The following is a 27442-nucleotide window of genomic DNA, read 5'->3' on the forward strand; positions in this document are numbered from 1 at the left end:
AGAAAAGGCGTACATTTCTGTAATTCGCTACTGGGAGGACGTATGAAGACGATGCACAGCAGTAATGGTTATGGTAGTTGGGCAAGTCCTGTAAAAGCCATGTGTAGAATAATGCAGTCCTATTTTGGCTACATGGGAGATTATGTGCAAAGAGCCCATTGGATGAACACATTTCACTGAAATGCACAAATATATTCTCCATTTGATATATAAGTTTCTGTTTGTTTCTTATGCATGGTTAAGATTCTACAATTCTACTTTGTGAACCCAAAAATAGTTTGACAAAAATAGCTGGAATGGCATAACGTCTTAGGGCCCTATTTTCTTGACAAATGCAAGTCTAGCACAAAGCACGGTCTAACAAGAGTTGCCTTTCTTTTGGTATTTTCACAGACGCTGGCAGTTACAAACAGGCATTTGCGCAGTTGTGGGCGGGAACACATGTCGGTCAAGGGAAGCGGCTCCTCTCATTCCCTTTGAATTTAGCGTAGGAAAGGCGCACGGCCTACATGCCTGGCATTCATGCAGGACATCGACGCGCACAAAGTGCGTTTATAAGGAACTGCCAGCAGACCTCCACGGGTGGATAATGAAAAGTTGAGCACAGCGATCACAGATCACCGCTATGAAGTGAGCACTTGGAGACCGCCTTTCACCCCGATTGTTCGTATCCGTGTTCGACCCTCCTCCCCTGGAGATGTGCCACAGCCAGCGGGCTGATTTAAAAGTAAAACATACCAAAGATAAAAACAACATAAATAATAATAATGCTTTCAATTCATTGATTTCAATAGTGATTCAGAGGATTTGGTGCAAACTGTTGTTATATTTAAGAATGAAATATGATTACATCCACGACACACGTGCTCGCAGCGCAGAATCTGTCGGCCTGCACCTCGATCAAATCGACCGAAATTACGTTACACCACCTGCGCCACAACTTCAACCCAGTTTTCACCAAGTGCAACATTTAGTCTACCTCTAGACACCAAAATGTCAGGTGCGGCAGGGGCGTGTAAAAGAAAATGCCCTCAGTCCTCCGGAACGCGGTCTGCCAAATTCCCAACCACGCTAAATGAGACTTGCACCAGCAAAAAAAAAAAAAAAAAAAATCAGAGGTGCAAGAGTTGACCCCTGAGCACATGTGCGCTGTCTATGAAAATATGGACTTTAGAGTTCATGTCCATCCATCCATTATCAGAGTCACCTATTGGTCAAACAAGCTAAATTCAATTGAATGAATGGTAGTTGATGACTACAGTGTATCCCCTCTGGACATTCTGCAATGATACTAATGTACACTACAGTATATTTCTAGTATACCATCATAAAAGTTGTTCAACAAAAACAATGTAATTACAAAGGTAAGGCCAGCTCATACTGAACCGTTATCCATCTCTTGAGTGGCTTTTTTGCAGCAAGATACAATTAAAGATTGTGTGGTACCTGCTTCAACAAGCAAACATACACTACAATACAATTTTCTTTATATCGCGCTTTTCACAACAGCTACAGAAAAATAGAAAAAAAGACAAAATAGCCATAATACAACAAGTGTAAGCAATAAATTAATACAAAACACTATAAACAATAGACACCAGAAAACAGACGAAAACAGTCAGTCTCAGGTCGGATCAAAAGCCAGAGAATAGAAATGTGTCTTCAAACGGATTTTACAATGTTTTAAACCGGGTAAACAGGAAAAGATCAGTTATAAGTTATTCTACCACATTATGTCGACAGACTTCATTTGTAGTTGAATGATAGTTTTGAAAGTTAAAATGGTCCTTTCTTTTTCTTTCCTGATAGACCAACAGATGATTAAACCCTCAGTTGTTATTGTAGCTCCTGTGACTCATATTGTTTGCAACACCATAGATAATATTTTTTATGTTTTTCCTCTCCCTAGAAGCTCTGGGGGGGTTGATGCAATGCAAGAGTTGCTGAGCTCGCAGAACAGCACCGCGGGCCTAGACATTAGTGATAATATACAAAACCTGGGAGACAAAACTAATTAGTGGCTGAGTGTCTGCGAGTGTTTGTCTGTGTGGTATGGCTGTGCGTGTGTACAGAATAATGGATGCAAGCAACGTGCATGACTATGCTAATATGCATGTGTTTTGTGTGTTGTTTCTAAATGAATGCTGGTATGTATGAGTTTTCCAGGGCACTCATGCATATTGACAACAACCAATGTTAAAGCACTAAATGACCGCATGATATCGGCCAAGTTTATGGAACGTTCCTTGGACAGTTGCGTATATTTCAGGCTTTCAAAATTGCAAAGCCGCTTTTCCGAAACTCTCATTTTCAACCATTAATTTATAGCGTCATGATTTCACCGACTGAGCGGTGATAATCTGTCACAAGTCACAGATTAGAAAATGGTGAAAGGCTCTGAGTCGGGTAATCACATCAGCCAGTTTACAGCTACTATAAAAAGCCTCTTGGGTGAAATACAGACGTTCTACACGCTGAGGCGTCTGGCGCACAATGTCGAGGGTTCAACTCCGGGTCACCCCAACTTTCCCTCCCATCTCCCTTGCAATATAATCTGTGATTGTGATGAGGTTTTTAGTAAATCTCAGGAGACGCCAGGTTGACTTTTATGCAACGTGACGGTCAGCTTCATCTGTTTTCAGAAAATCCCAAAGAGGGCATCGTGTGTCATTAGTGTTGCGGTGAAATTTGTATTCCCCATTGCTTTCATTAATATTCAATTTAATTTAAACCTCACTGCAGTTTAGGATTTTAAGGACATTTTACATGTGGATCCTATTTAAACTTTCATCATATTTAGTGGTGAGTTGCGTGTAAGATGGCATGAGTGTGAAAGCAGCTAGAGCTTTATATGTGGAGACAAATTGACCAAGGAGCATTTTGAGGTTTTGACAGTTTTGCAAAGCTTGCCCTCACTCTCCGTCAATGCATACACATCCCTTTGTTGTGCCCCATACTGTACAGATTAACAGCCACCAACCCGCCAAACGCAGGTTAAAATTCATTTTGGCAGGTGTTGATAAAAACTTACCAGCTAGCCAATTTGACTGCTGATGAATGAGGCAATTGTGTCAGTCCGATATACTTAGGCTTGGGAATCAAGTCTCAAGAATCAATTAGAGCCGGCACTTTTATCCCGGAATCGTGCGCATTTTAAATTCCCTGTTCCCCGTAACGGTGCCTCTACCGCCCACCTGAAGGAGAACATTGCTTAAACCAACAAACAAGAAAGTGTGCACATGCACCACGTCGCACGGGTGCACTCGGCGATGATCACAGATCTGGCTTAACCTTGTTAAACAACTTTCTAAATTAATAGTCTCTTTAGTGCAATACTTATAATATAATAAGATGATATTGTGCAAAGAAGGTTGGCTGGTGGCATGACGACAATACGTTAATGGAGTGTGTGTCTGATGAGCTTGATGCTTCCTGCCACTACAAGCCTCAGCCTACAGTACGCCGTACCACAGTGTCATCATCAAGTGAGTTAAACAAAAAAATACATCTTGTTCCCAACATCAGGGGTGTGTTGGCAATCGTGAATTTCTGGAAAATGTATTGATTTTCCCGAACGGCTGGTCTATTTCCGGGCCGGTCCAACACCGTGATGGCAGCCCCCGTCGCTGATTAACTTTCATAGTGTGACATCCGCCGTACGAACCCCCTCGCCGCCCCTCGTCGTCGATTACGTTTAGGCAAGTGACAGCTGCCGTTCGCACCATCCCCCCGACTACGCCGTACACCCCCACCCCCGGCATCGTTGGAATCAGAATCGTTGAAATTCAAATGATGCCCAACCCTACTCTACGCTTTGTTTTGTTCTCTGTCATTTGTACCCCTGGCAGTGACTCCTACATTCCCAATAAATACTGTGCCGTAATGCTACATAATGATGTTTAATGCGCCCATTGGCAGCACGAAAGATTGTATTTCACACTACAGTCTAGAGTGCAACCAATGTGAGAAACAAACAGAGAGTGTGAGGGAGGTACGTAAAAACAGTGGAGCCAAAGTCAAAAAATAAATAAATAAAATAATTGGCTAGTGGAAATTCTGATTGGCTGGTAACTTTAGAGAGTCACCAGCCACATTGCCTGGTGTTCAAAAAAGTTCATTTAGAACCCTGATTGTAAATACTGGCTCTGAAGTGTATCATTGAACATTACAGCGAGTGTGTTGAGGAGTGCTCACTGTCAGTACTTACTCCATAGAGTCGTTTTTGTGGTTGTGTATTGGAGAGATACAAGGTGGAAGGAGCTGACAGTCTTTGTCCAATTGTAGCTTTTTATTGCTGTTGCCGGATGGCTCCATGTGCTCCAACTGGGAATAGAAAGAAGACAAACATGAGCTAGAAAGCGCGACAGGGATTGTGCACAAACAAGAGGAAGAAAATTTATAGCCGGGAGCAGTGGCGGCTGGTCAACAGAGGATGCTAAGGCACCACTCCACTAAGCATGGACATCACAATACCCTTTCCTTGAAGACAAACAATAATAATAAAAGTAGTAATAATAATAATGAGAAGAATATTAATAAGAATAATTTAAAATTAGCTAATGATTCACTCAAGCCCCTATTCAATTCGATTTTCAGTTCCTCGTTTTCTATTCGATTTGATTTTTTTTTTTTTTTTTTTAATCGCTACCATGCTTGTCTCTGTGCACTAGTGTGGCGCTGGAGCCATTCGCAAACACGATACGCGATGATGTTTGGTGCAAGCGTGTCAAGTAGGGCTGCCACAAACTATTATTTTGCTAGTTGACCAATGACCAACAGTAGTCCTGAGTTGCAACTATGAAACTACCTATACTGAGTACAACAAAAATACTTGTAAACATATTTCACATATTTTTTGAGCACCAATCCTATTTTTTAATGCAGAGGAGAGTGAAATCAAATGAATAAAATTAGGGAAAAGCACTGTGCTAAATAAAACTAAACCAAAGACTTGTATTGGCTTTTAATTTTGTTTTTATTTAACTTTAATCCAAAACGTTTTGTGTTGCTACTCTAATATGCATAATTTAATCTACACATTCAAAATGTGATATGCACCTGTAATGGAAAAGAAAGCCTTTAAAGATTAGGAGCAACATAATTGTATAGTAATCTAAATTAGTACATTCGAGTACATTCTAATGAGTCGGTATGTTATGTATTTTATTGTTAGGTGTTGCCATTAAGGGTTTGTGGAAAATAGGTCAAGTTGGAGCGCTGAGATTTCCGATTCGTAAATGCAACACTCGGTACACAGCGGCACACAGTCACAGTGACCGTGAGGCAGCACGTCCTCTTGCTGCTCGATGTTCCCTGACTAATGCCTCCATAATCCGTAGTAGGCGCTACCACATGTTGGCGTACCACAGCAGGACATGCACGGTAGCCTGTGTGTGCTAACTAAAGCTAGCTTTCAGAAACAACTGTCTCAATGTGAGAAATGAAATCAGGCATCAGCCACAACGTGCTTCCTTTTTAGATGCTCATTTATTGCAGCATTATTAGCTATGAAAGGGAGATTTACATCGTATTAAGTAATTGTGTAAATGTGTAATGCGCCCAGACTTTCGGACTCCGTTAACGCTAACTCGAGAGCCATGACGCTATTACCCACAATGCTTCTGTTTAAACCACGGGTGACCCGGATTACCACTACTGCGAATGTGCGTTGCAGACAAGCATGCAGGCTGTGAGATACGCGAGGTGTTTTCGAAAGAAAAACAGTTTAGATATATAAATAAACGACGCGCTCACTATTAAATTGAACTGTCGATGATTTTGATCGTTGAAGTTGTCGTGTTAGTAATCTAATCTTGCCAGTTCTGGTGTCAAGTAATTTACCCAATGTGCGTATACAGTTTGTTTGCAGCAGAGACATGAGAGAGCAGCTATGGTTAACATAGCGTTGCGAATTGATTCTTTTTTTTTTTTTACATAGATGCATATTTGAAGCTTTTATGTTAATATAAAATTGATTTTTGAAAAATTGTTACATCCCTATTTGAAATATATGTAGCTGATTTTAGATGATGACCCAATTGCCTATGGGACAAGCAATAACAGTTGAGGACATGTACAAGGCAAAAGTTTGAATGACATGGAAACAATTTTAACCTTGTGTTTTCTCTTGCTTTTGCTGGTGCGCTTCTCTGTGGGGACCACCAAGCCGCCCGTAGCTTGCCTCCTGTGTTTTCCTCCACCCTCTCCTCTTTCCGTCCTCCCAGGCAGCCTTGGAAGAGTCTTCTCCTGCACAGGGGGGTTGTCCAGGACCCTGAGCCCCTGACATCCCTTCTCTCTTCTTTCCGTCACCTTGTCTCGTTCTCCCAAGTTGAACCTTTCTCTCTCCTCTCTGTCCGCCTGCCTGTCCCTCTCTGTTAATCGACTGCTGTCACACTGCCTCTCTGTGTCGTGCACTAATGGCTCATTTTCTTCATTCTGCTGCTCCCCTTTAGGTAACTTGGGTCTTTCCCTGAGCCCTTGGCACTCTCTGTCACCCTGTTTTTGTCTCTCTCTGTCTGACACCATGACCCTTTCCCCTGGTCTCTCGCATCCTCTTCCTTCAAGCCCGTCCTGTTCTATTTTCCCCACTCGAGATATTTGACCGAAACCCTGTCCTGGCACCCTGTTCAGCAAGCTCAGGTCAATTTTCACCCACAGACTCTGAGTCTCCTGGTATTCCGGAAGTGGGGAAAGAGGCAAATCTTGCCCCATATTGAAGTGTGGTGACATGGACTCCAGGATCTTGCACGGTCCACCTAACCCTCCAGGGTCAGGAACAGAGGTACCAAATGAACCACTTATGTTGATAATGCTTAGCGTGTTACAGCTACTACTAGCTGGGCCACCGCTGTTGATGCTACCAGTGCTACTATTAATATTAGCGGGCACGCTGCTACCATCTGGGACACAAAGTCCCTTCCCTCCAAAGACTCCCAGGCTTCCCATATTGCTGGCCGAGCCAAAACAGGGAAGAGGGGGGGTGTAGGAGTTGGACTGAGGCTGTGCGTTAATTGCGGCACGTGTTGACTGAAGCGGCAAAGCGGGGATTTTCACGACTTCCTCTGAATCCGACTGGCATTCTGAAGAGGAGGAGGAAGAATCTGTTTCGACAAACTCTCTGGACTTGGGTGTGATTTTGCTACTCGGGCCTCTGTGCTTTCTCTTGTCCTGCTTTTTGACAAATAAAGCATGACAAGGAATCAGAATTGATCATTCTTGTTGCAAACGTAGTTCTAATTTCAAAACAAGAATAATTTCAAAACATGGCAAAGAAAACAAAATATATATCTGATGATGATATGATGCAAATAAGACAGACATGTTTTGGCTCTCTACAGTTTCAAGGTCAGTGATATTCACAGCACACGTCACGCAATTGAGCACATGCAAGATGATGTCTGTCACATGCAAATTAAGAGGCAGCGATACCATCTTGCTATGAACAGTTGATAGACTTGACAAAATGTATCAGTGGACCGCACCGTCTGCAAAACTCCTTAAGAAACGTTGAAGCACTTGTCCAGCCTTTTCATGTTTAATTTTCAAACTTCTTACATTCTAGCATCAGTCGGGAATGTAAAGAAGAGGTTGCACACACTTTCTAACCTTAACTAATTAAACCAGCTCCTTAACTCAGGTCGAGCCTTTAGTGGAATAAATAAAAATCATTTGTTGAACTTGGTTTGTACCCTTAATAACTGCTATTATTGGAAAACATAAAAGCCGTGCAAAGAATGTAGGTTGGTGGTTTGAACCTCTGACTGTTTAATTAAATCAAACTTTTCAGAAAAACTGGAAGATATCAAAGCTGTCTTGTTTTCTGCATGACAGATTGATTAGTTACTGTTTGCTTGTGGTTGAGGTCATATATGAGGTCATATAGTTTCATTTGCGCTTGAATTGTGCCTGTTTTTATTCATATCGTTCTCGTGTGCCCTCATGCTCTTTTTCAAAGGCAACAAACACAAAGCCCAAAAGGTGAGCGAGATCACAACACACTGCCAGCAGCGTGTAAAGCGATCGTTCATTTTTGTGTTCCTTTAAAGGTTCTTGAATTGATCTCTGATGAGTCACCATTACTTGGGGGTTTTCTATGCGATTTATGATTTTTCCTGACTTGATTATTTAAATGCTGCCGATTTTTGCTTAGGCTCCAAATCACCCTCAACTCAACCCGGAGGGTATAAAGTGTAATCTCAATCTCTTTGCTCGCTATGATTCATCTACAAACAACAATAAAAACAACATTGATAATAATAGTAACAAAAACAATATTGATAATAATAGTAATAATGCTAATACCAACATTTCCTGTAAGCACGATGAATTAGTGTTAGATTTTACAATCTAAATCTAAATACAATTTTAATCCCTCCATCTATTTAATTCTCGCGCTGTCTTTCAAATGCGCTACAAAAGCAGGAGATATTGATTCACAATAGTTGTAATGCTGTCTCGGTGCTATGAAGATGAAGTGCTCTTTGGATACTATGAACTGACGCTTCTCTCAGCTATTGTTTTCATCAGAGGTGTAAAATGATGACACACGCACACACACACACACACATGCACCCCTACACACGCCCACGCAAAACTAACCTGGTTTACACTGACAGTAGGTATTGACACAGTGGTTTGCTGTAGTGCTAGCGGTTGCGCAATGGTGTTGTTTGAGTTGCTGGAACTACGAGGTTCTTTCCTGGGAGCCGTTTTCCCACTGGGGGGCTTGGTTCTCGGCCTAGGCGTGTTCTGATGCTCCAGGGAGGAAGGTGGGTACAGGTCCTTTTCCCTCACTGCAGGGCTACCAACGAGATAAATTGTGAGAAGGGGTTGCAAACAAAATACACTGCACACACAGAAAAAAAAAAAAGGTTAAAGCGCTTATTCATCAAAAGTGCATTTTATGGTTTACATTTGTTTAACTTAAACTTGTGGTTTCCAGTTCACAGCTGTTCTGTATACTTTGAATGAAAGCAAACTTATTCGCCCTCAAATTGAATGAAAAGGTACAGCTTTACCGAAACAGCATATTGTCGCTGTCCTGTGAAAAACACGCATGTAAATTTGGGATTTTTTAAAAAGAAAATTCACGTTAATGCAACGTATGTAACACAGAAACACTTTTCACGTAAAAATAAGAAAAATGAAAAAACGGGACCTAAGTGTTTTTCGCAGGACAGCGGCGATATTCACTTCAAATCATAGGTTTTTGTGTCACATGAACATGTGACGTCACAATGGGTCAATCGCGGGTCACTTTCTGCTGATCGCCATTACAATGCAAAGGAAGTAAAGATGTCTGTTGTTTGCATTAACTCACGAAGGTAAAAAATCAAAATGATTTCAGTAGCTAAAGGTGTTTTTGTGCTCATTTATAGTTACTGGCAGGATGGACAACTACTTCACAGAATGCTCTTGTAGCTTGGAAGGCCACAGAAAGGGAGCTAAAAATATGTGAGGAGAAGAGATAAATCAAAATTTGGAATAAATCAGGTATAACTGTAAAAATCGTGCCAAACAACTCATGTGAGTGAGTCGCTGTGGCGTCCAGAAGGGATCAAGTCGAAAGTCGCAAAAACTTTGCAATTCTACACAATGCAAAGTACAATAAGAAACATTATGTTAAATGTATACCTGTCACTTCTGAGAATTATGGACAGTTTCTGTACAATTGGATGTATGGTAGCTGCAGGTACGCCTAATATTGTGCTTGAAGAGCGTATAGTAATCAGCATACTTGGAAACCGGTTGTTTTCATTTCAAACGAATTAATTGTAGAAATCTTCACGATTCAGATGTTAGAAAAACATGTAAGAACAGCATCTTAAAGGCAAATACTTTCAATGTATTCATGTAAGATGAAAAGAAAGAACACATGAATGCCAGTTCACTTCTATTGTAGCTGGCATGGAAAGAAGCAGAATACAATGACAAATTATTGCCTTTGCTATTCTTATTTGAAGATACCGGTACTTGAAGTCTTTTTATTTGCCAAAACAATGTGTACAGGTCAAACACGAAGACACACGTGGGGGAAGTTTCTCCTCAAAGTTAGTGCACTGTCTTTCCTCCCTCACCTTTCTTGGTTTGATCTGCTCCATGTCTGACTCTGATTTTCCTCCACACTGTTCGACCTCTCTGTCCGTCTGGGCTGTTTCTTCCCTGTAGTGGTCCTCCTCGGTGTGGTGACCTCCGGTCCAGACATCAGTCCTGGCGACAGCCTCATCTTTGACCTCTGTCCCTCCCCCGATGCCTTCTGGCAGACTTTGGCCTTCGTTTTCTCCCTGCCTGGGCTGAGAGACACAAACGCTATTGACTTTTCTTTCATTTTTCTCGCTAGGTCATTCAGTAATAGCGTGATAAGTCTTATCACTAATGTCACTAAAACGTAAGTACAAATCCCATAATACAATTTATTAATGTATATACAGGTAATATATTTAAGATCTCGAAACAAATAGATGCAGTTCATACCAGAATGTTCCCCGGGCATCTTTGTGCTCCACTGCTGGTGTTGTGGGAAGAGCAGCGCCACCGGACCCACAGGGTTTGGTCTTGGCTGCGGCACCCACTCCTGCTGCTTCACTGCGCTGGGAGAACCTTTCCTGACTCTGGGTGACAGAGCCTGGACAGTGGAACGTTCGGGAATTCAAGGGAATTCAAGCATCCGGATTAGACATTGTCACTTTTACATTTGCATGCATGTTTACCAACCTGTGCCATGATGATCTTGCTGTGGGGCCACCAGAGGTTTAGTTTGAGCTTGGACCTTGTTCAACCAGCTGTCCAGCTGCCACTTGTTAGTTGAGGACGGCTCAGGCTACAGGGACAAATATTTCACATCACGTCTTTAGACAGGCATACATAATCGGAAAGAAAATGTAAATGAATCGGGCGGCCTTAGATTCTCTCAAAAATGCAGAGCAGATGGATGGATTGCTAGATTAATAGATAATAAAATCAGGTTGTTACAGCATCAATATTCACACGTACTGCATACAGTCACATTAATAACAGGAAAAAACAACAATATTTTCTACAAACAAGGCATACTTCTCTCAAATATTGTTCACAAGTCTGTCTAAATCTGTGTAAGTGAACACTTCCCCTTGGCATACCAAAGGGTTGATTGGATAGCATATAGGTGCTCACAATGAAACTAAACACTGCGCAGATTTACTGTATGGGGGAGTTCAGAAAGCCAGTAATTATCTGGTGTGATCACCACTTGAAAAAAAATAAATAAATAAAAAAGTCTCCGATTTGTGTTCATCTTGTGAAAAAGCAAAAGGGAACAAAAACGAATGTGTTTTGTTTATATTTTCGTTCAGGATAAGAAAAAGAATCAGAAAAGTAAGATGCTGCAAGTTGGTGTCAGTGGGCTTTAGCAATTGTTTCTCATATTTTGGTGACCTTAATTAGCAATGCTAGTGGGGCAAAACATAAACTCCTGTTAGTTTGATGTACTACTGGTTTAGTTCTGAATAATTACATTCAATGCAACATGCTTGGTGAAATAGCAAATATCTCTGATATTATTTGTAAAATTACATATATAGAAAGGGTAGGCTATGCAGGGATTGGTAAATAAAGAGGAGGCAAGTAAAAATACATTCCATTCCATAACAAATGGTGTAAAAACAAACCAGACAAAAAGCAATAGTAATTCACTCCATCACCACGACGTCCACATGTTATTTATTCACTTCACGCAGAAACTGATGCATGCTACCATTTGACAGAATCACACATTAATCGTGCAGGGGGTAGACGCTTTAGATGTTTGAAAAAAAAACGTGACTATGAATCGCATAATTTACGCACCGAGTGCACATCTCCGACATTGTTAAAACACCAACCACATTCTGTGCCATAGTAGTCATCATAACCGTATGGTAATGCTATAATAATATTTGTACATTGGGTGTAAAGTGATGAATAACACCACGATGCATTGTGAAAAAAAAGTATGGATGCTCTCTATTCCTGGACAGTTGATTACTTCAGCATAGTCAAATTACTTACATGGTTGGACTGAAGAAAACGTGTTACACCAACAGGTCCATATTCTTTTCTTGTGAGGCATGATGTCTTTTACAATATTACATACATTTATGCCTTCACAAAGTTCATCAAATGTGAAATTTTTTACGATTTGTTTACCGTTGCATTTGTAGATTGCAGTGTTGAATACTGCATCTACTACATTGCGTCATACTGTAGTTGCCCATGTCAGCTGCATGAGTAGAGGGCAATGTTAGAAACAGTGCTCAGAAGGATGCAGTGCAGGAAGGTGGGCCAACTTAAGGACGGTGCATAAAATAAACCTGACATCTACATGAATTTCTTTGGTAATGGGACGAGACAAGAAAACGATACAGCTAATGTAACCCACACATGATCACACTGGAAGAATGCCTGTCAATATGTATTGTTGTGTCTTTTGCAGACCATTGTTAACACACACATGCTTGTCATGCTACCTCAGGGGAGTTGCTGCGGGTGGCCTGGTTATACTCGCTGTCACTGGAACTGCTCTCTGATTCGTCTGTGTCCGACTCCGAGCTGCTCTCAGACTCACTGCTGCTCCCTGATGCACCACTTTAGAGGACAGAGAGTAGACAGATTTAATTTACATGTCACAAAGTAGCAAAACAATAGACGGCGCTTGATTCACTTGACACTAGCAAAGCTCATTCATGTCCTCTTACACCACTAACAGCTTTACATCATGATTCACAAGTGGATTCACTCACCCTCTCTTTTGTGATGATTGTTTACGTCATTCACACAATGCTTTCTACACAGAAAATGACTCAGTCAATTAATGTCATCTTTTCCGCTGCCATCCTTCAAATGGTAATAAAATTTGGAGCCACTGCGTTATCATGTCAACCGCGAAAAAAAAGGACAGCAACAACTCTAACCCACAACAGTTTGTCACCCATAGCAATAGACGAGAAAGAACATGACAATCGCATTGCATCCCACACTCAAACCTTTTTAGAATTCTCTAAACACTCACTCCACTGTATTCATAGCCTCTAACGAAAGTAAAGTAATATGGATTTGGGTTTTCTTTGAGCCCTTCACAGTTCTTTTCTCATCAATTTAGAAAAGACTAAGTAGGTTGAGACGTTATTCACTTCTTACAGTAGTGGCGTCAACCAACATTACGTATGAATAGAAAAAAATAATCACACATTCAGTGATAATTGCTTTAAACACATTTTTAGAGTAAGTTGAGCACTTTTTGTGTTTCTTCACAAAACTTAATACAGAGTGGCTGGGCAATGAAACGAATGTCCTTTTTGACTACAGGATGTCAACTTGTGCTAAATGCATGAGGAAATTTGAATCCCTGGTTTTAGGTGCATTTTAGAGGCAACGCGGTGTAGCTCCTACAAAACAATACAGCGATGGAGAAGGATTTTTGTCTTTTAAGACTTCATGTCTTTGAAGCGCCATTGAAGATTTAGGGAGCCCATGCGTATGTGTAATAAATAAATAAATGAATGAATGAATGAATGAATGAATGAATGAATGAATGAAGAAATAAATATATGAAAACAGTTTCCTATATCAAAACTTCCACACTTTATTGCAAGTGTTATTTTTATTGGTTACAATTTTTTTTAGTATTGGCATGTTTACTGTACTGTTTGATAAAAAACAATACAACAAACCTGAGAAAGAAAGTACAACCTCTTAATAACAGACGATGTTTGCTCAGAGTTAACCAACGCATGACTGATACAATTCAAACTAATTTACAATAGTGGATGTTAAGAACAATACATTATTCCATGTAATAAAGCGTACTTCGCCCATTAGAATTTTCGGAAAAACTATGGTCAAAAAGCACAATAAAGGCTAAATCAATCTATCTGGTCACCAGATAAAGGAAACAAAGGGATTTTATTGTTGAAAGGTATTAGTCAGGAGGCATATTGTAAACAGGGCATTACAAAGAACTAGACATTGATTCAAAATTGAACAAGAAAAAAATATGTTTGAAGAGGCTGCCAAGAGGCTAGTAGCAAAATGAAAAGCTGACTGAATATGGAACAAGTTGTGGTCGTGTAGAAAATGTGACGGGATATCTCCCATCTGGTTCATACAGTATGTCTGCCCCCAAAGCGTGAGAACGTGTCACATACTACAGACAAGCCATGGTTCAGAATTTGGCCAGACTTCCAAAAGGTATGTTGGGCACATGGCAGCTGTTAATAAGAAAATAAGTACCCTACTACTACTATTACTGGCTCTATTTGATTGAACTACATTAGACATGATAACTACTGTATTTTGCTTGCATTGAATTTATGGCTTGAAAAGCTAACAATAAATATGTTTGGCAAATGAAAAGTTGAGTCAACTGCAATGCGACATCTTCTCTCAATAATGTTAAGGCCATAGAAAGAATGCGACATACTTGAGGGACCTCATCAGGATGTGACGGGCTAGGACGGAACAAATTGGTATCTGTGGTAAACCACGGGTCCAACCTATTATGTTTAGCTAAACCAACACCCGCCACCACTTAATGGAAAAAATAGCCAAAATCCAATGGAGCATTAGGTTTCAGGCAAACGGAGCCACCGGGAACGTAGTGCAAATAATGTATCTTAAGCACTACAAACTGGGAACAGTACAGTTTATGGATTAATAGAACAAGACTGACATGAATACTTACTACATTCGTTTTCACCCCCTTTTATGGTCGTATTATTAACATTATTACAATCCTTACATTACTTTGACAAAACACGACTTTTCAGCAAAGTCTTTTTTTAGTTTTTACATTCTGGCTGAGGTTTTTGTTTTTCAAATTAGCAGAAACTGCATCCCCTCTCTGTAACGTAATATGTACGTACTCGGGTTTTCATGTACTTTGAACCCGACACATTTCTAATCTCATCAAAGTAGAAAAATACTAAGTAGCATGAGACATCGTCCACTTCTTACAGTAGTTGCCTCAACCAACATTAGCCATTAATAGAAAATATGATCACATATCCAGTGATAATTGCTGAAATGCAGTCTTTTGAGCCAGTTCAATTATCTCTTGCTAGCGCTTATGCTGGTTCATCCGTCGTTCCACAATCCTTTGAAATGGTCTCCTGGAGGCAACACAACCGCTGACACAACTTGAGAACACACACGCGCGCGCAGAAATAGCAAATTGTGTATGTGTATGTGTGTAATTTCAGTCCAAGGCTGGCGTCACAGCAGGCACCAATCTGTGTGAGCAGTCAAGCAGCAAATCCATCAACTGTTCCTCAGGCAACACACACACCCATACACACACGCATGCACGCATATATATGCACACATGCAGGAATTGTGATTTCTTCTATCATTTCTCATCTCCTCCCGTCTTCCCTCACTCCTGCCTTTCTCTTTCAATTGTAATACATTTTCCTCTCAGTTTTTAGTGTCGCATGGTGTTTAACTCATCCACAGTTGTATTGTTCTCAGCTGATGAATTTAACACTAACAATTTCTTATTTTAGTTTTGTTCCAAGCTCAGCATAGTGACCTTAATTGGGATTTATTTTCTGCAGAATAGCTAAAAAAAATGTGTAATGGGCAGATAAGATCTTCCACTCATTCATATCAGTTTATATTTAGCTCCTGTATTAATTTACTCATTTGCATTGTAAACTACCACATGGGATTTCAATGTATGAGCTTTTATAATTCATTTAGGAGTGACGTTTCTTTGATACTCAAGACCTATTTCATTTTGTTTTCGGATTAAAATGACTTCATTTGAGAGTGAAGTAATACATTTAAATGAGTCATAAGTATATTTGTTTCTGACTTATCAACTTAAAACAATAAAAGACACACAGCCATAATTGAACACTGCAATCGCCACAGAGCAAGAAAGAATGTTGTATAAATGAGTGTGCCAATTAAGATCAAACAAAAGTGCAAAGATGGAGGGAAAAAAAAATACAGTGTTATAAGACAAAATTGTGCCCCGATTTGACACAGCTCTTCTATTGTCATTGTATGATGCAAGTGGCATAATGTGGCCGGCCAGCATCAAACTGAGCAGCAACCAGCACATCAGGTGGATGCCACAAGTAGAACATGCCTTTATTGAGACAGAGAAAGGCAGGAGGTCACATTCTTAACCTTTTCTTAAACCAAATACTGAGTAGCCTCACAAAGAACCTGACCTCATTTAAAAGGTTCTTAGTGTGTCAATTATGTCATATTAATTTGGCGAATGAATAGAATAAACGGTACGTGTCAATTACAATGTGTGCAAGTGCAGCAATCCACTGCTGCATGTGAGCCGATCAGTTATGTAACGAAGGACTGTTTAAGAGAGGAAGCGGCACTTGTCTCTGTTAAAATATGTATATTTTTTTTTTGTTTCTTTCAATTTTTCTTGTAATCTAGAATAAGCAGTAACAATTCTGTACAATGGACGTTGATCCATTTTGTTTTCGTATAAATAGCATCACGTGAAGTTGAAGGAAGGTTGTTTGCTGCTCAATGAGACATTCAGTCGAGCACTCTCTAGCCTATTTTATTCTGGCACCATAAACAAGAGCGTTGCAGGAACAAGATGAAAGGAGCTGAATACATGTGTGAAAGTATTACATCTGGCCCGCTTCCCTCCACTCTCCTCAGGAATCAGGCAGGCATCAGCCGTCAAACATAATTTAGCACCGTTGTCTGTGCCAAATTGAAATGCGGCACCAGCTGGTGCAATCTGACAGGCAAGCATTTCACTGGACACCTTAAATACATCTCCATGATGTCAGGTCTTAAATGAAGATACACTCTACAGTTCATCCAGGAGCGAATTGGATCACTTTGCTGCATTGTGTTCTATTTTATGATTAACTCATTTGATGGATTCTTTCAGACTTCTACATTTGAACCGCTGTTGCAGTCCTTGAAGTGGGCTACACATAGTACATTGATTTTTCACATAGTAAAGTGTGAGAGAACAAACACACGACTATAGGTAAAAACTGGCAATTGTGTGTCTGCTAGTGTGTGTGTGGTGGCGGCATAACAAATCAAACATACAAAGGTAGCGTATGTCTTCCAAACTAGATGTCTGTCATAGTACCAAGACTGAGCCGTGGAAGGCAACATGGTGCCACAGGGCATCCAGACTGCCATAAAGATACAAAGAAGACTAGGAGAAGTAAAAGTAATACAAGTAGTTCAAGTAGTAGTAGAACAAGAAAATGAAGAAGCTAAGCTATCAAGTAACAACACTGTGTTTATGTCTTGTCATTTTTATGGTGAATGACTGAATGTAATAAGACACATTACACAAACACTCAACACAACCAGTTGTGTCCGGCAACTGAGGGAACTTCAGGTCACTTCCTAATTGGCTATTGTTCTGTTTCATGTAACAATTATGGAGTCAGATTGTAACCATTTTTACTGGCACTAAGCAACTTTGAGATGGATAGGAGGAACCCTGGCACACAAAAAATACAAATGTCCGGAATTGCTGCACGGCATACGTCACTTCCTCCTTTCGCTATAGGGATGGAAGTGGATTCGAACGTTTACGCACTATTACTGGTGTCATGGCAGAATCTCCAAAACAAACAAATAAACAAAAGTATTGTTTAAACAAAATTAGATGATTTACCTCATCGCTATCTTTCACACAGCCACTGGAAATAGAAATGTAATTCAGTCCAGCTTGCGGGCCAACAAGAGCTCAGGATGTGGTTGACTTTTGTCAAAACACTGCCACTGTTGTCCACATGGCTCCGCCATAATCAACACATACTGACATATGACACAGTGTTGCTTTAATTAATGAAAGAATACACAAAGAGTGCTTATTTGTATGATATGATTTGTATGAGGCAGTGCTCGTATAACGACGTACGCGACCTACGACGGATCGCCTTTATGACGCCCTTGCCTCCTCCTCCATTTTGTCCCCCGCACCATAGTGACTATGTTTACATGCAGTCAATATTTGGGTTAAAGTCAAAATTCCGATTTCTGAACATTCTGAATAACCCGTTTACATGATTGAGCGGACAGAGTTGCTCCGGCATTTGAAGAACCCACTGTGTACGGCGACACACGGCGTCATGACTCAAATGGACGTCATTTCCGCTTGTTACTTTCAACTGTCGATAAAACACTTGATATTCATGTCACTCACCACATGAATGAAGCTGTTCATTTTTTTATACAAAGTATTTTGACGTAAATTTTGACTAACTGTGAAATCCGATAATCGCGGAAATTTGTGTTACATGGCCAGTTTAGGAACGGAACTCGTTCGTAAAATGAGCACTCCCTGTAAATCCTTTAAAAAAACATACTTCTATTGAAATATTTTTTGTGGTTTAAAAGAACTGTAGGTTTGAGGTCTTTCAAGTTATTTTTGGGCATGATGGATTTCTCCCAGATTCCAAAAACATGCATGTTAGGTTAATTGAAGTCGAAACTGTCCAAAGGTATGAATGTGAGTGTAAATGGTAGTTTGTCTTTCCATATGACTGTTTACCAGTCCAGGGTGCACTCCGCCCCTCGCCCAAAGTCAGCTGGGATATGTTCCAGTTCACCCACAACCCTAATGAGCACTACAGAAATGGCACATTAAAGCAATGTCACGGAATTATCAGAAGATCATTCCACTTACACCCAATTCGATTACATTCATGGCATCTGGAGATTACTATGATGTGCTGTCATGCATTAACCACAAGTATCGATGCCTTTATTGCATCTCACTTCATTCGTGGGTACTTTAGAGAGGCAATCACATTCGCATAATATAATGTAAGAACAAATTGGACTCAGAAACATTGTGATGACCTCATAATAAAACATATTTAATACCATTTCTTCCTCAGTGTTTCAAACCAGATTCTTTTTTGTTGTCAGTAAAAAATGATTTACAACAGAGAACTCTGTCCATGCCTTTGTGTTGCATAAGAGAATATATATAGCCTTTGTCAGATTCTCAGAGTGCAGCCAAACCTTTGGTATGCACCTGTTGGTTTGTGTGATAAAATCATCCTCAACAGGGGAAATGAAAGCCTCACAGCCTTGACAAAGTGAGCCATTTCCTTGATATGCCCAATGGGCCTCACAAGAACCCCGTGATCCTCAAAGGCTGCCATTAAACGAGTGATAGCACCACAGATAGGCAGCTGAACCTTACACCCATATACAGTACCGTACTTGTGGTTGTTTTAATTGTGTTTGGGAGGTGAAACGATTGTACCACCTGTTTAAAACTATTTTTATGATAGAAACTGAAGTTTGAATAAAAATGGATAAATGCAGGATGATGCTTTTGTTTTAAAATTGTAACGTGGGAGCAGCTGTAGCTTCAAAGAAGGCAACTAATTAAAAACAAATGTGTAGCAAATTGCTGATTTGCATTAAGAAAATGTAACTCTTGGCAAAGTATCTGTAATTAATACAAAACATGATTACAATGTAACCACTCACTCTAGTTTCTGATGCGCTTTCAAATAATTTCCTGCTCTTTACGCTCTGCCCCATTTCAACATCCTTCATTTAATCTTAATTAATTTTAGAGGAATTCACATCAGCTGTCTTGAAGTCAACACACCATAAAGCCGTTATGTGATTAAATGTTGATGACTTCAAAAGGGACATTCATTCTGTTTTGAGATGGGATTACAGGAAGTCCTCAATTTACGAATGAGTTCCATTCCTTCGCTGGCAATGTAACATTTGCGCGTATGTCGGATTTCACCGTTAGTGGAAATTTACGTGAAAGTACTTTGTTTAAAAAAACGAAAATACATTAAAAGAAACACCATAAGATGCTGTACTTAAGCATTTCTGCTGTGAAGTGGCTGGAGAAAGAGGAGAGGAGGGCGAAAAAGGCAAAGATACTGCTGGCGCGCAATCAGACACCATCGAGACACCGCTCATGCTCAACCGCAACGAATGCTGGTCTTTGTAGTACAGGAAGTGCTTGTATGCGGATGTGCGGTGTTTGGCGCGCAACCCACCACAAATACTCAAGCAGAGGTAAACAAGCTCCGAGATGCAGCACAAAAGCACACTTTTGGAGTGAGGAGGGAACCAGCGGCTTCGTTCATGTGCTGAGTGACACGAATATCAAGTGTTTTATTGACAGCTGAAAGTAACAAGCGGAAATGACCATGTCCATTTGAGTCACGACATCGTGCGTCGCCGTAAACAGTGGGTTATTCAACTGCCGGAGCAACTCTGTCCACTCAATCATGTAAACGGGATATTCAGAATGTTTCAGAAATCGGAACTTTGACTTTAACCCGAATATTGACTCCATACATGTAAACGTAGTCACTATGGTGCTGGGGGCAAAATGGCGGCGGAGGCACGGGCGTCGTAAAATTGAATCGGATCGTAGGTCGCTTGGGTCGTAATTAGAGGACTTCCTGTATAAATAATGTTGATTTGCAAGATCACTCATACGTTGAAGTGTGCAACCATAAACATTATGGATTTCATTTGAAGCTGTATTCTGCCAAATTCCCAAACATGCTAAAGGAGGCTACATGTTTGCATATTTTATTTTATGCCCTCCAAAAAGGCTCATCAGAAGCACACAATGTTACAACTTGTGTTTGTCTTTGTTTGTTTATTGAACAAAGAACCACAGATCATAAACCAATGGGCTGTGTGCTCCTGATTGATGGTTCAGGTGCAATGACAGATGACAATCAGCTGGTATTTGTAACCTTTGCCCCGCACATGCGTACACAACACCACGGACATTCAAGGAGCTAAAAAAAAAAGAATGACCAATAAATGAAGTGTAAACGTGTGAAACTTTAAGAGACCATTGTTTCACATTTACCTCAATATGATATATCAAATTATCGGCCAACAGCTTCATAAACCTGTCCATTACTAATTCAAAAGTCTTAACACTGCAACTGCATGAAAATCAAGACGTGGCAGTTTTTATGATTAAGCGCACGTGCGCTGCCTACGAAAAGTGAACCCTATGAGAACATAAATCGACAGATGTTTGCATTCTGTCAATGAATGAACAGTCCAGTGTTTACATTATGTGTCCATGTGAACTGACAACATTGTACATTGAATTGACTAGAATGGACCGAAGGAATAAAATGTAAGGATCTTACAGTGTAATGACCTAATAATTATGAATAATATAAATTGTTGGTCCTCCTCTTGTCAGTGGCACTTTGATAAAGCTTAGCAAGCATATTACAGAGTATGTAGGCTTACTGTATTTTACAATTATTTACATGCAAACTGTTTAATTCCAGCCCTAATAATAGCTACCTGTAGTTACACTTTGAGGAAATGATTAAAGCCTCCGGGCTACTTGTGTGTTACAGTGCATGATTGTGTTTGCATTGTGTCAATTACCCAGCGGGAATAGAAGCACAGTCAACAGTCAATCGTTTTCTTCTTTCCTCCAATCACCAGTGCAATAGACTAAATCAGTTAGCCTTTGACATCAATGAACTGAGTGGCTTAGAGCCAGACGGACCTTGGATCAGATAAACAGTACGATGTAGCCGAGTGTGTCACAGATGGATACAGCTTCACAAGTACAATTGAAGTCAGTGGTAAACATAGTCCCTTAAATTGGCCAAAGAGCTCTGCGAAAGTAGAAGTGTCATGGTTGTATTTTGGGACGTTTGAGTGAAGACGCGGACGCCATCTGGGATCGGTTCATCTGTCATCAAATCATCTTCCACTTGGCAGAGCTTCCCCCTGCACAGCTGGCTCTACAATCTTCCTCTCTGTCTCTCTTTCAATCATCTTCACACACTTGTGCATGCCATATGTGTTTTAGCCACCATTTGAGATCTGAGCAAATTGATTAAACTAGCCAGTACTATCTTTTAATGCATTAATGTACTGTACGTCCAGAATGCATATTCTCCATCATCAAAGATTAGCATTATTCATATCAATTACCTTCTCAATACTATATACATACATAACTGGTTTGGATTATAACTTGTGCGTTGAATTCCAATTTCGTTCATCATAGCGCAAGCCAAAGTGCTTGTGTGTGCCTGGGGCAATATTGTGGGAAAGACTGTAATAGGTTTCCATTCATACATTGCAAATCGACCAGTGTTAAAAGTTCGGGGATGGTGTTCCATGGAAATTAGAGCCGCTACCTCAGTAGAAATGTTAAAAACTCGACTTAAGACCTACTGCACTCTGTATACTCTTGCATTCAGTTGAACTGCATGTTGGCCTGTTTGACTGTCGCTTCTTCTGTTTGTCCTTCCTAGATGTTGAAGTAGCAGCTTTTTACTTAAAAGTATAAAAGTAATGATTTTAAAACTCCTTGAAGTAATAAAGTAAAAGTAATGCAAGGACAAAAAAATGAATTGAAGTGGAAGTCAAGTCAAACATTTTATTTTCATTCTGTTCAATGTGCCCCGCTAGTTGGTTTTCTGATTAATCTTGCATTCATGAAAGAATAATTAACCAGATGAAACCACCTCATGGGCGGTACGGCGAGCGAGTGGTTAGCACGTCCGCCTCACAGTGCGGAGGTCGAGGGTTTGAATCCAGCCCCGGCCTTCCTGTGTGGAGTTTGTATGTTCTCCCTGTGCCTGCGTGGTACTCTGGTTTCCTCCCACATTCCAAAAACATGCAGGGTCGGTTAATTGGACACCCCAAATTGCCCCTAGGTGTGATTGTGAGTGTGTGTGTTTGTTTGTCTCTGTGTGCCCTGTGATTGGCTGGCAACCAGTTCAGGGTGTACCCCGCCTACTGCCCGAAGACAGCTGGGATACGCTCCAGCACACCCACGACCCTTGTGAGGATAAGCGGATTGGATAATGGATGGATGGATGAATCCACCTCAACCCAAATTTTGACTTGACTTTCAGGACAAAAGCTTGGGCCTCATCACAGAAACATATTGTGCACAACCAACCTCCCCCCAAAAACATTTTATTAAGACTGTAATGTCAAGTTCTTGTAAAGTTTTCCTACGCAATCCCCACTTGAAACGGATGACATCAGCTACAGCAGGTATGTCCAAAGTCCGGCCCGGGAGCCAAATGCGGCCCGTGTTTAAATTTGAACCGGCCCGCAGCCTCTGACATAAAATCGATAATGTGTGGCCCGTCAGTACTGTTGACCATAATAGAATATTTTATATTTCACCACAAGGTGGCAGCAGACCTGTGGCTGTACCTTTGGGTTATGCCTACAAATAATATACCAGGTGAAATAATTGATGCCTATTATACTCTGATGTGTTGTATATTTATGCAATTTAGTACTCCTGATTTTGTCAAGTATTTTAATTTCTATGTTGTCATTTTCTCGTGGCTCTGTTTCAATCCCCACGCCGTCATTGACATCGTCCCCCAAATCGGGCGGTCCATCTGAGGGCATGTGTTCATCGTCGAGCTAGATTGTCATCCGTGTTTGTGTCCATCTCCAACTCTGCTGTTTTTTCAGCCCACTCTGTCTGGATCTTAGCCATCACCACTGACTTGCAGTTACACTCCGATTCAGCATGCAGGGTCAGAGTTGCCAAAGAGATCATCCTGGACATGACTGTCTACATTTCTGAAAATACAAAAACATAAAAAAAATATATCAGGCAAAGTATACTGTTTGAGATGATGGTAACTTCGATGATATGTCATCAAAATAAGTTATTCAAATAAATGATAACATCAATAAATGTGGCTCTGAATTAAAACATGTATATTGTTAGCTGTATACTGTATGTTGAAAATAAAATTAATTAGTGTTACCCTCGTCTTTGATCCCATCAATATTACTACTGTTCTTCAGGCATGACATGAGCCATCTTGTTGGTACTACTATAAAAGAAAACAAAAAAATACATTGAAACTAATAATTTCAATTAAAATGTGCACAACTTTGTTGGCTTGTGCATGAAACCTTCAAAATAGATATATTGACAGTCAATAAGATTTTAGCAGTACAGCATTGTAAAGTGGGATTTGGGGGAGTGTAACTCAAAATCCATGAAATACTTGGTTAATGTGTACTGATATATAATGATTTGCTCTTCTTGTTCATATACAACCAACAAGCAACAAATATATATAAGTACCCCCACCTACACGTTTGTACCACAAAAACATCAATGACACTAAATAATTTGTTGGAAGATAAACCTCACTCCCCTCTCGTGTCACTACATTTCTGTTAAAGATAATTCAAAGGCAATAGGACTCAGTGGCATGTCTACAAACTAGAACAAATTATGGGACATTTTGCTTTAAAGTTTTTTTTCTTTTGCATTAAACACTACAATGTCCTTGTTTTTTTGTGTGTTCTGTGAGGCTACTTAAATTAATCAATAAAAATGGAGCCACCAATTTAGCAAGAGCTATTAACAGCATCCATACAATACATACATTTCTGTTGACGTGCTGAATTGTGGGTACATGTGAGTAAACTACAATATGGTGACAGATATGACTAAACGTTGAAAACAGAGCTACGTAGCCACGTACTAATGCTAACAGTGAAATGCATCATTAGATTGCAATCTATCGCCGTAAGCCTGTGAGTCCAAAGCTATTATTTGAGACGTAACGACTTTATGAAATATTAATAAATTGGAAATGCACGTTGCTGACTTTACCTGCTGTGAAGATGCGTCTCTTGAGCCGCTGGAAGCGCCGTCCGATCCGCTCGCGTTCGCCATCTTTGTTTTCTTCTCTACGCATGCGCGGGGGGAGGAATCGCGGATCGATTAGCTCCCCTTGGGACCAGCTTGTGGCCTGCGTGACGTCACCATAATTTTCATGTTGTGCAGATTCGTCCTCTCACAAAGTGATTCGCATCCTCAGCTGGCAATTCGTGCGTAGTGAAGATTCGTAGTCGTAGAAGTGAGAGTTGTATTCACAAAACAATACACTCACAGTTTTTATTCGTACTCACAAGAAAAGAAGTCAAACCCTCACAATTTTGATTTGTTCTCTCAAGAAAACAAGTCAAACCCTCACAATTTGAATTTGTACTCACAAATTATTACTATTACGGATATGAATCGTTAATCACGCATATGCCTTTTTGACAGCTATCTTACTCCATAGTGGATGATAGGGCTAACCGCAGGCTTACATCCGGCGTTTTCAAAAACCCCGGCTACGTGTAGACAGGGCCTTAGTCTTTGCCAAATGTGCTTCATTGCTTGTGGTAATACAAGCCGAACCATTAGAATCAATTGGGACGTCATTTAACAATATGATACAAATATGAGAAGCAGACAACGTTTTTTTTAACTACTGAAAGACATTGTAAAACTGTTTAATGTGTACTGTGATGGTGGTGTCTGGGATGGTTGGTGGTGGTTTATATATAGCGGCAGAAAAGTAGCAATAGGAGTAAAGTAGTCAGAGCAAGATTAAAAATTCCACCTGGCATTTTTACCTGAAGGCCTTAAAAAGGTGCACCCAAGTAAATTTGAAGCTGTACTTGAAATATGTCCAAAATATGCGTATCTGATGGAGGTATGTAATGATTGCAGCAGGTAATAACGTGGCTTTATGGATGTAAGGTTTTGTGCGGACTAACTATATTACTGGAATACGTTTACTGGACCCTTGTCGACGTAATGGGATCATTTTTTATGAATTATGATATTGTCTTGGACATTTATGAGGCTGAAATGATGAGCTCTGTATTTTTTTGGTGTTAGCGATTTTTTTTACTTAAATGCTCGCCGAGCCTGCAGATATGATTGAATCTTGTAATGTTTGGTATCATTCAAGTCTGCGGAAACTCTGTTTTCTAACCATATATAACATGCCCGGGAATGTTTTGAAGTTGTTCTATAGCGAATATATAGAACGTCCCGCGGCGGGACGTTGGAATCGTAAAGGGTTACAACAATAGCTGTCTATGCAGTACAAATCTGTATATTTAGACATAATTTTTGCATGTGTGTGTGTGTGTGTGTGTGTATGAGTGTTTCTATTGGATATAGCCCATGGATTGCTTGTAGCAACTTCAGTTGCAGCATCCCTGTGGATACATGTCAGTGTGTGCGTGCCCGCTCTGCTCGGGCTCATTAGCAGCAGCAAAAGTAACACATGGCCTGGGGCACACACAGAAACATGGCACATTCTCTTTTCACCGCACACACTTACACACACGCATACACGTACACGCATTCACACGCACACAGACTGAGAACACAAGCCTAATTTGTGAAATATTTTGACATTCTTATGCACCAGTTGGAGCTTGACTTTTTAATGACAGGCAGAATGCATTTCTCTAAGCACATTAATCTCTCGTGCAATTTATAATATACCAAATATTTTTTTAATCAGTTTTGTGTCATTTACCAAAGTGTACACATCCACAACAAAGCACACATAAGAAACAAAAACTAATGTCAGTGCACTGCAGATTGTAATTACTGTAAGGTGCTATTAGTGCGAATAATTACATTGAATTTAATGTCACTTTTTGTTTACAGGTTTTGAGACTATATGTTTAATCATTCCTGTAATTTTGTGTTAGCCTGGACAATAATAACAGCAGATTAATTACACAGACACGCCCCTCCAAAAGTATTGAAATAGTGCGGCAAATGTATTTTTGCTTACAACATTTATGTTTAACATCAAGATGAATATGACATTAGCATATAAATGTTACTTCCGAGTATTTGTATCTGTATAATGCACAGTTTCGAAGCATTATTTGTTATGAAACATCAAATTAGTGTGAGGATTGGAACAGATAAGTCAAAAATAGATTTTTTGAAGGGAAAAAATAATATACATCAAGGGTGTCAAACTCATTTTTTGTCGCAGCCCACATCATAGTGATGGTGTCCCTCGGAGGGACGTTATGACTCTGAACCCATATAAATGCATAAACACATAAATATATGTCTTATCTGATCACATACGTACAACAAATTGATGGATTGCTAGTTTTGAAATTAGAAGCCGGTAATTCATTGTTTGTTCAATTATTTTTCAATGTATTTTAAAGGGAGTATTGGTAAATAACACATTGCAGTATCTCATATCTCAGCGTTGTTAAAAGTGGACGCAATTTGCAAGAAATGTGAAGTTGACGCACATGATTTGTCTTCACGGGCCACATAAAATGAGCTTGCGGGCCACATCTGGCCCCCGGGCCTTGAGTTTGACACCTATGATATACAGTATACTCCAGTTGCAAATTCTTTGCCTGCTATAACCGCATCATGCCTGTGACCACTGAAACCACACCAAAACCTTTACTACTGTTCCAGTCTTTCACGCAAATCTTATTCAATATAGAAATGGATGTTGATTATTGGTAACTTGTTTCCATGTTTTGCAGACCCCCTGATATAGCTTTGTCCCCCCACCCTCCAGGATAAAAGTCTACCTCCGCCACTGGTGCAGTTTAAACTCATTCAAGTTCATGTGTGGATTTATTTTCATTAGGTTTACAAACATAAAGC

General features: G+C 40.1%; 1 protein-coding gene across 2 annotated transcripts in view; it reads right to left on the reverse strand.

Moving 5' to 3' along the window:
* Window positions 1-27442, reverse strand: part of aff2 (AF4/FMR2 family, member 2) — a 172528-nt gene that overhangs the window by 15558 nt on the left and 129528 nt on the right. The window contains exons 11-17 of one of the 2 annotated variants that reach the window (XM_086023915.1): window positions 12483-12600; window positions 10714-10819; window positions 10474-10624; window positions 10077-10292; window positions 8599-8800; window positions 6115-7167; window positions 4208-4323 (exon numbers count right to left, since the gene is read on the reverse strand). In XM_086023915.1, coding sequence (XP_085880041.1) covers window positions 4208-4323; window positions 6115-7167; window positions 8599-8800; window positions 10077-10292; window positions 10474-10624; window positions 10714-10819; window positions 12483-12600 — 1962 coding nt within the window. Of the gene's footprint in view, window positions 1-4207; window positions 4324-6114; window positions 7171-8598; window positions 8801-10076; window positions 10293-10473; window positions 10625-10713; window positions 10820-12482; window positions 12601-27442 lie in introns of both variants that reach the window. The other variant, XM_086023914.1, reaches the window with a different exon arrangement.

The sequence above is a fragment of the Filicampus tigris genome, chromosome 2, assembly GCF_054856515.1.
Source record: "Filicampus tigris isolate MCC_2025a chromosome 2, RoL_Ftig_1.0, whole genome shotgun sequence".
Taxonomy (NCBI): Eukaryota; Metazoa; Chordata; class Actinopteri; order Syngnathiformes; family Syngnathidae; genus Filicampus; species Filicampus tigris.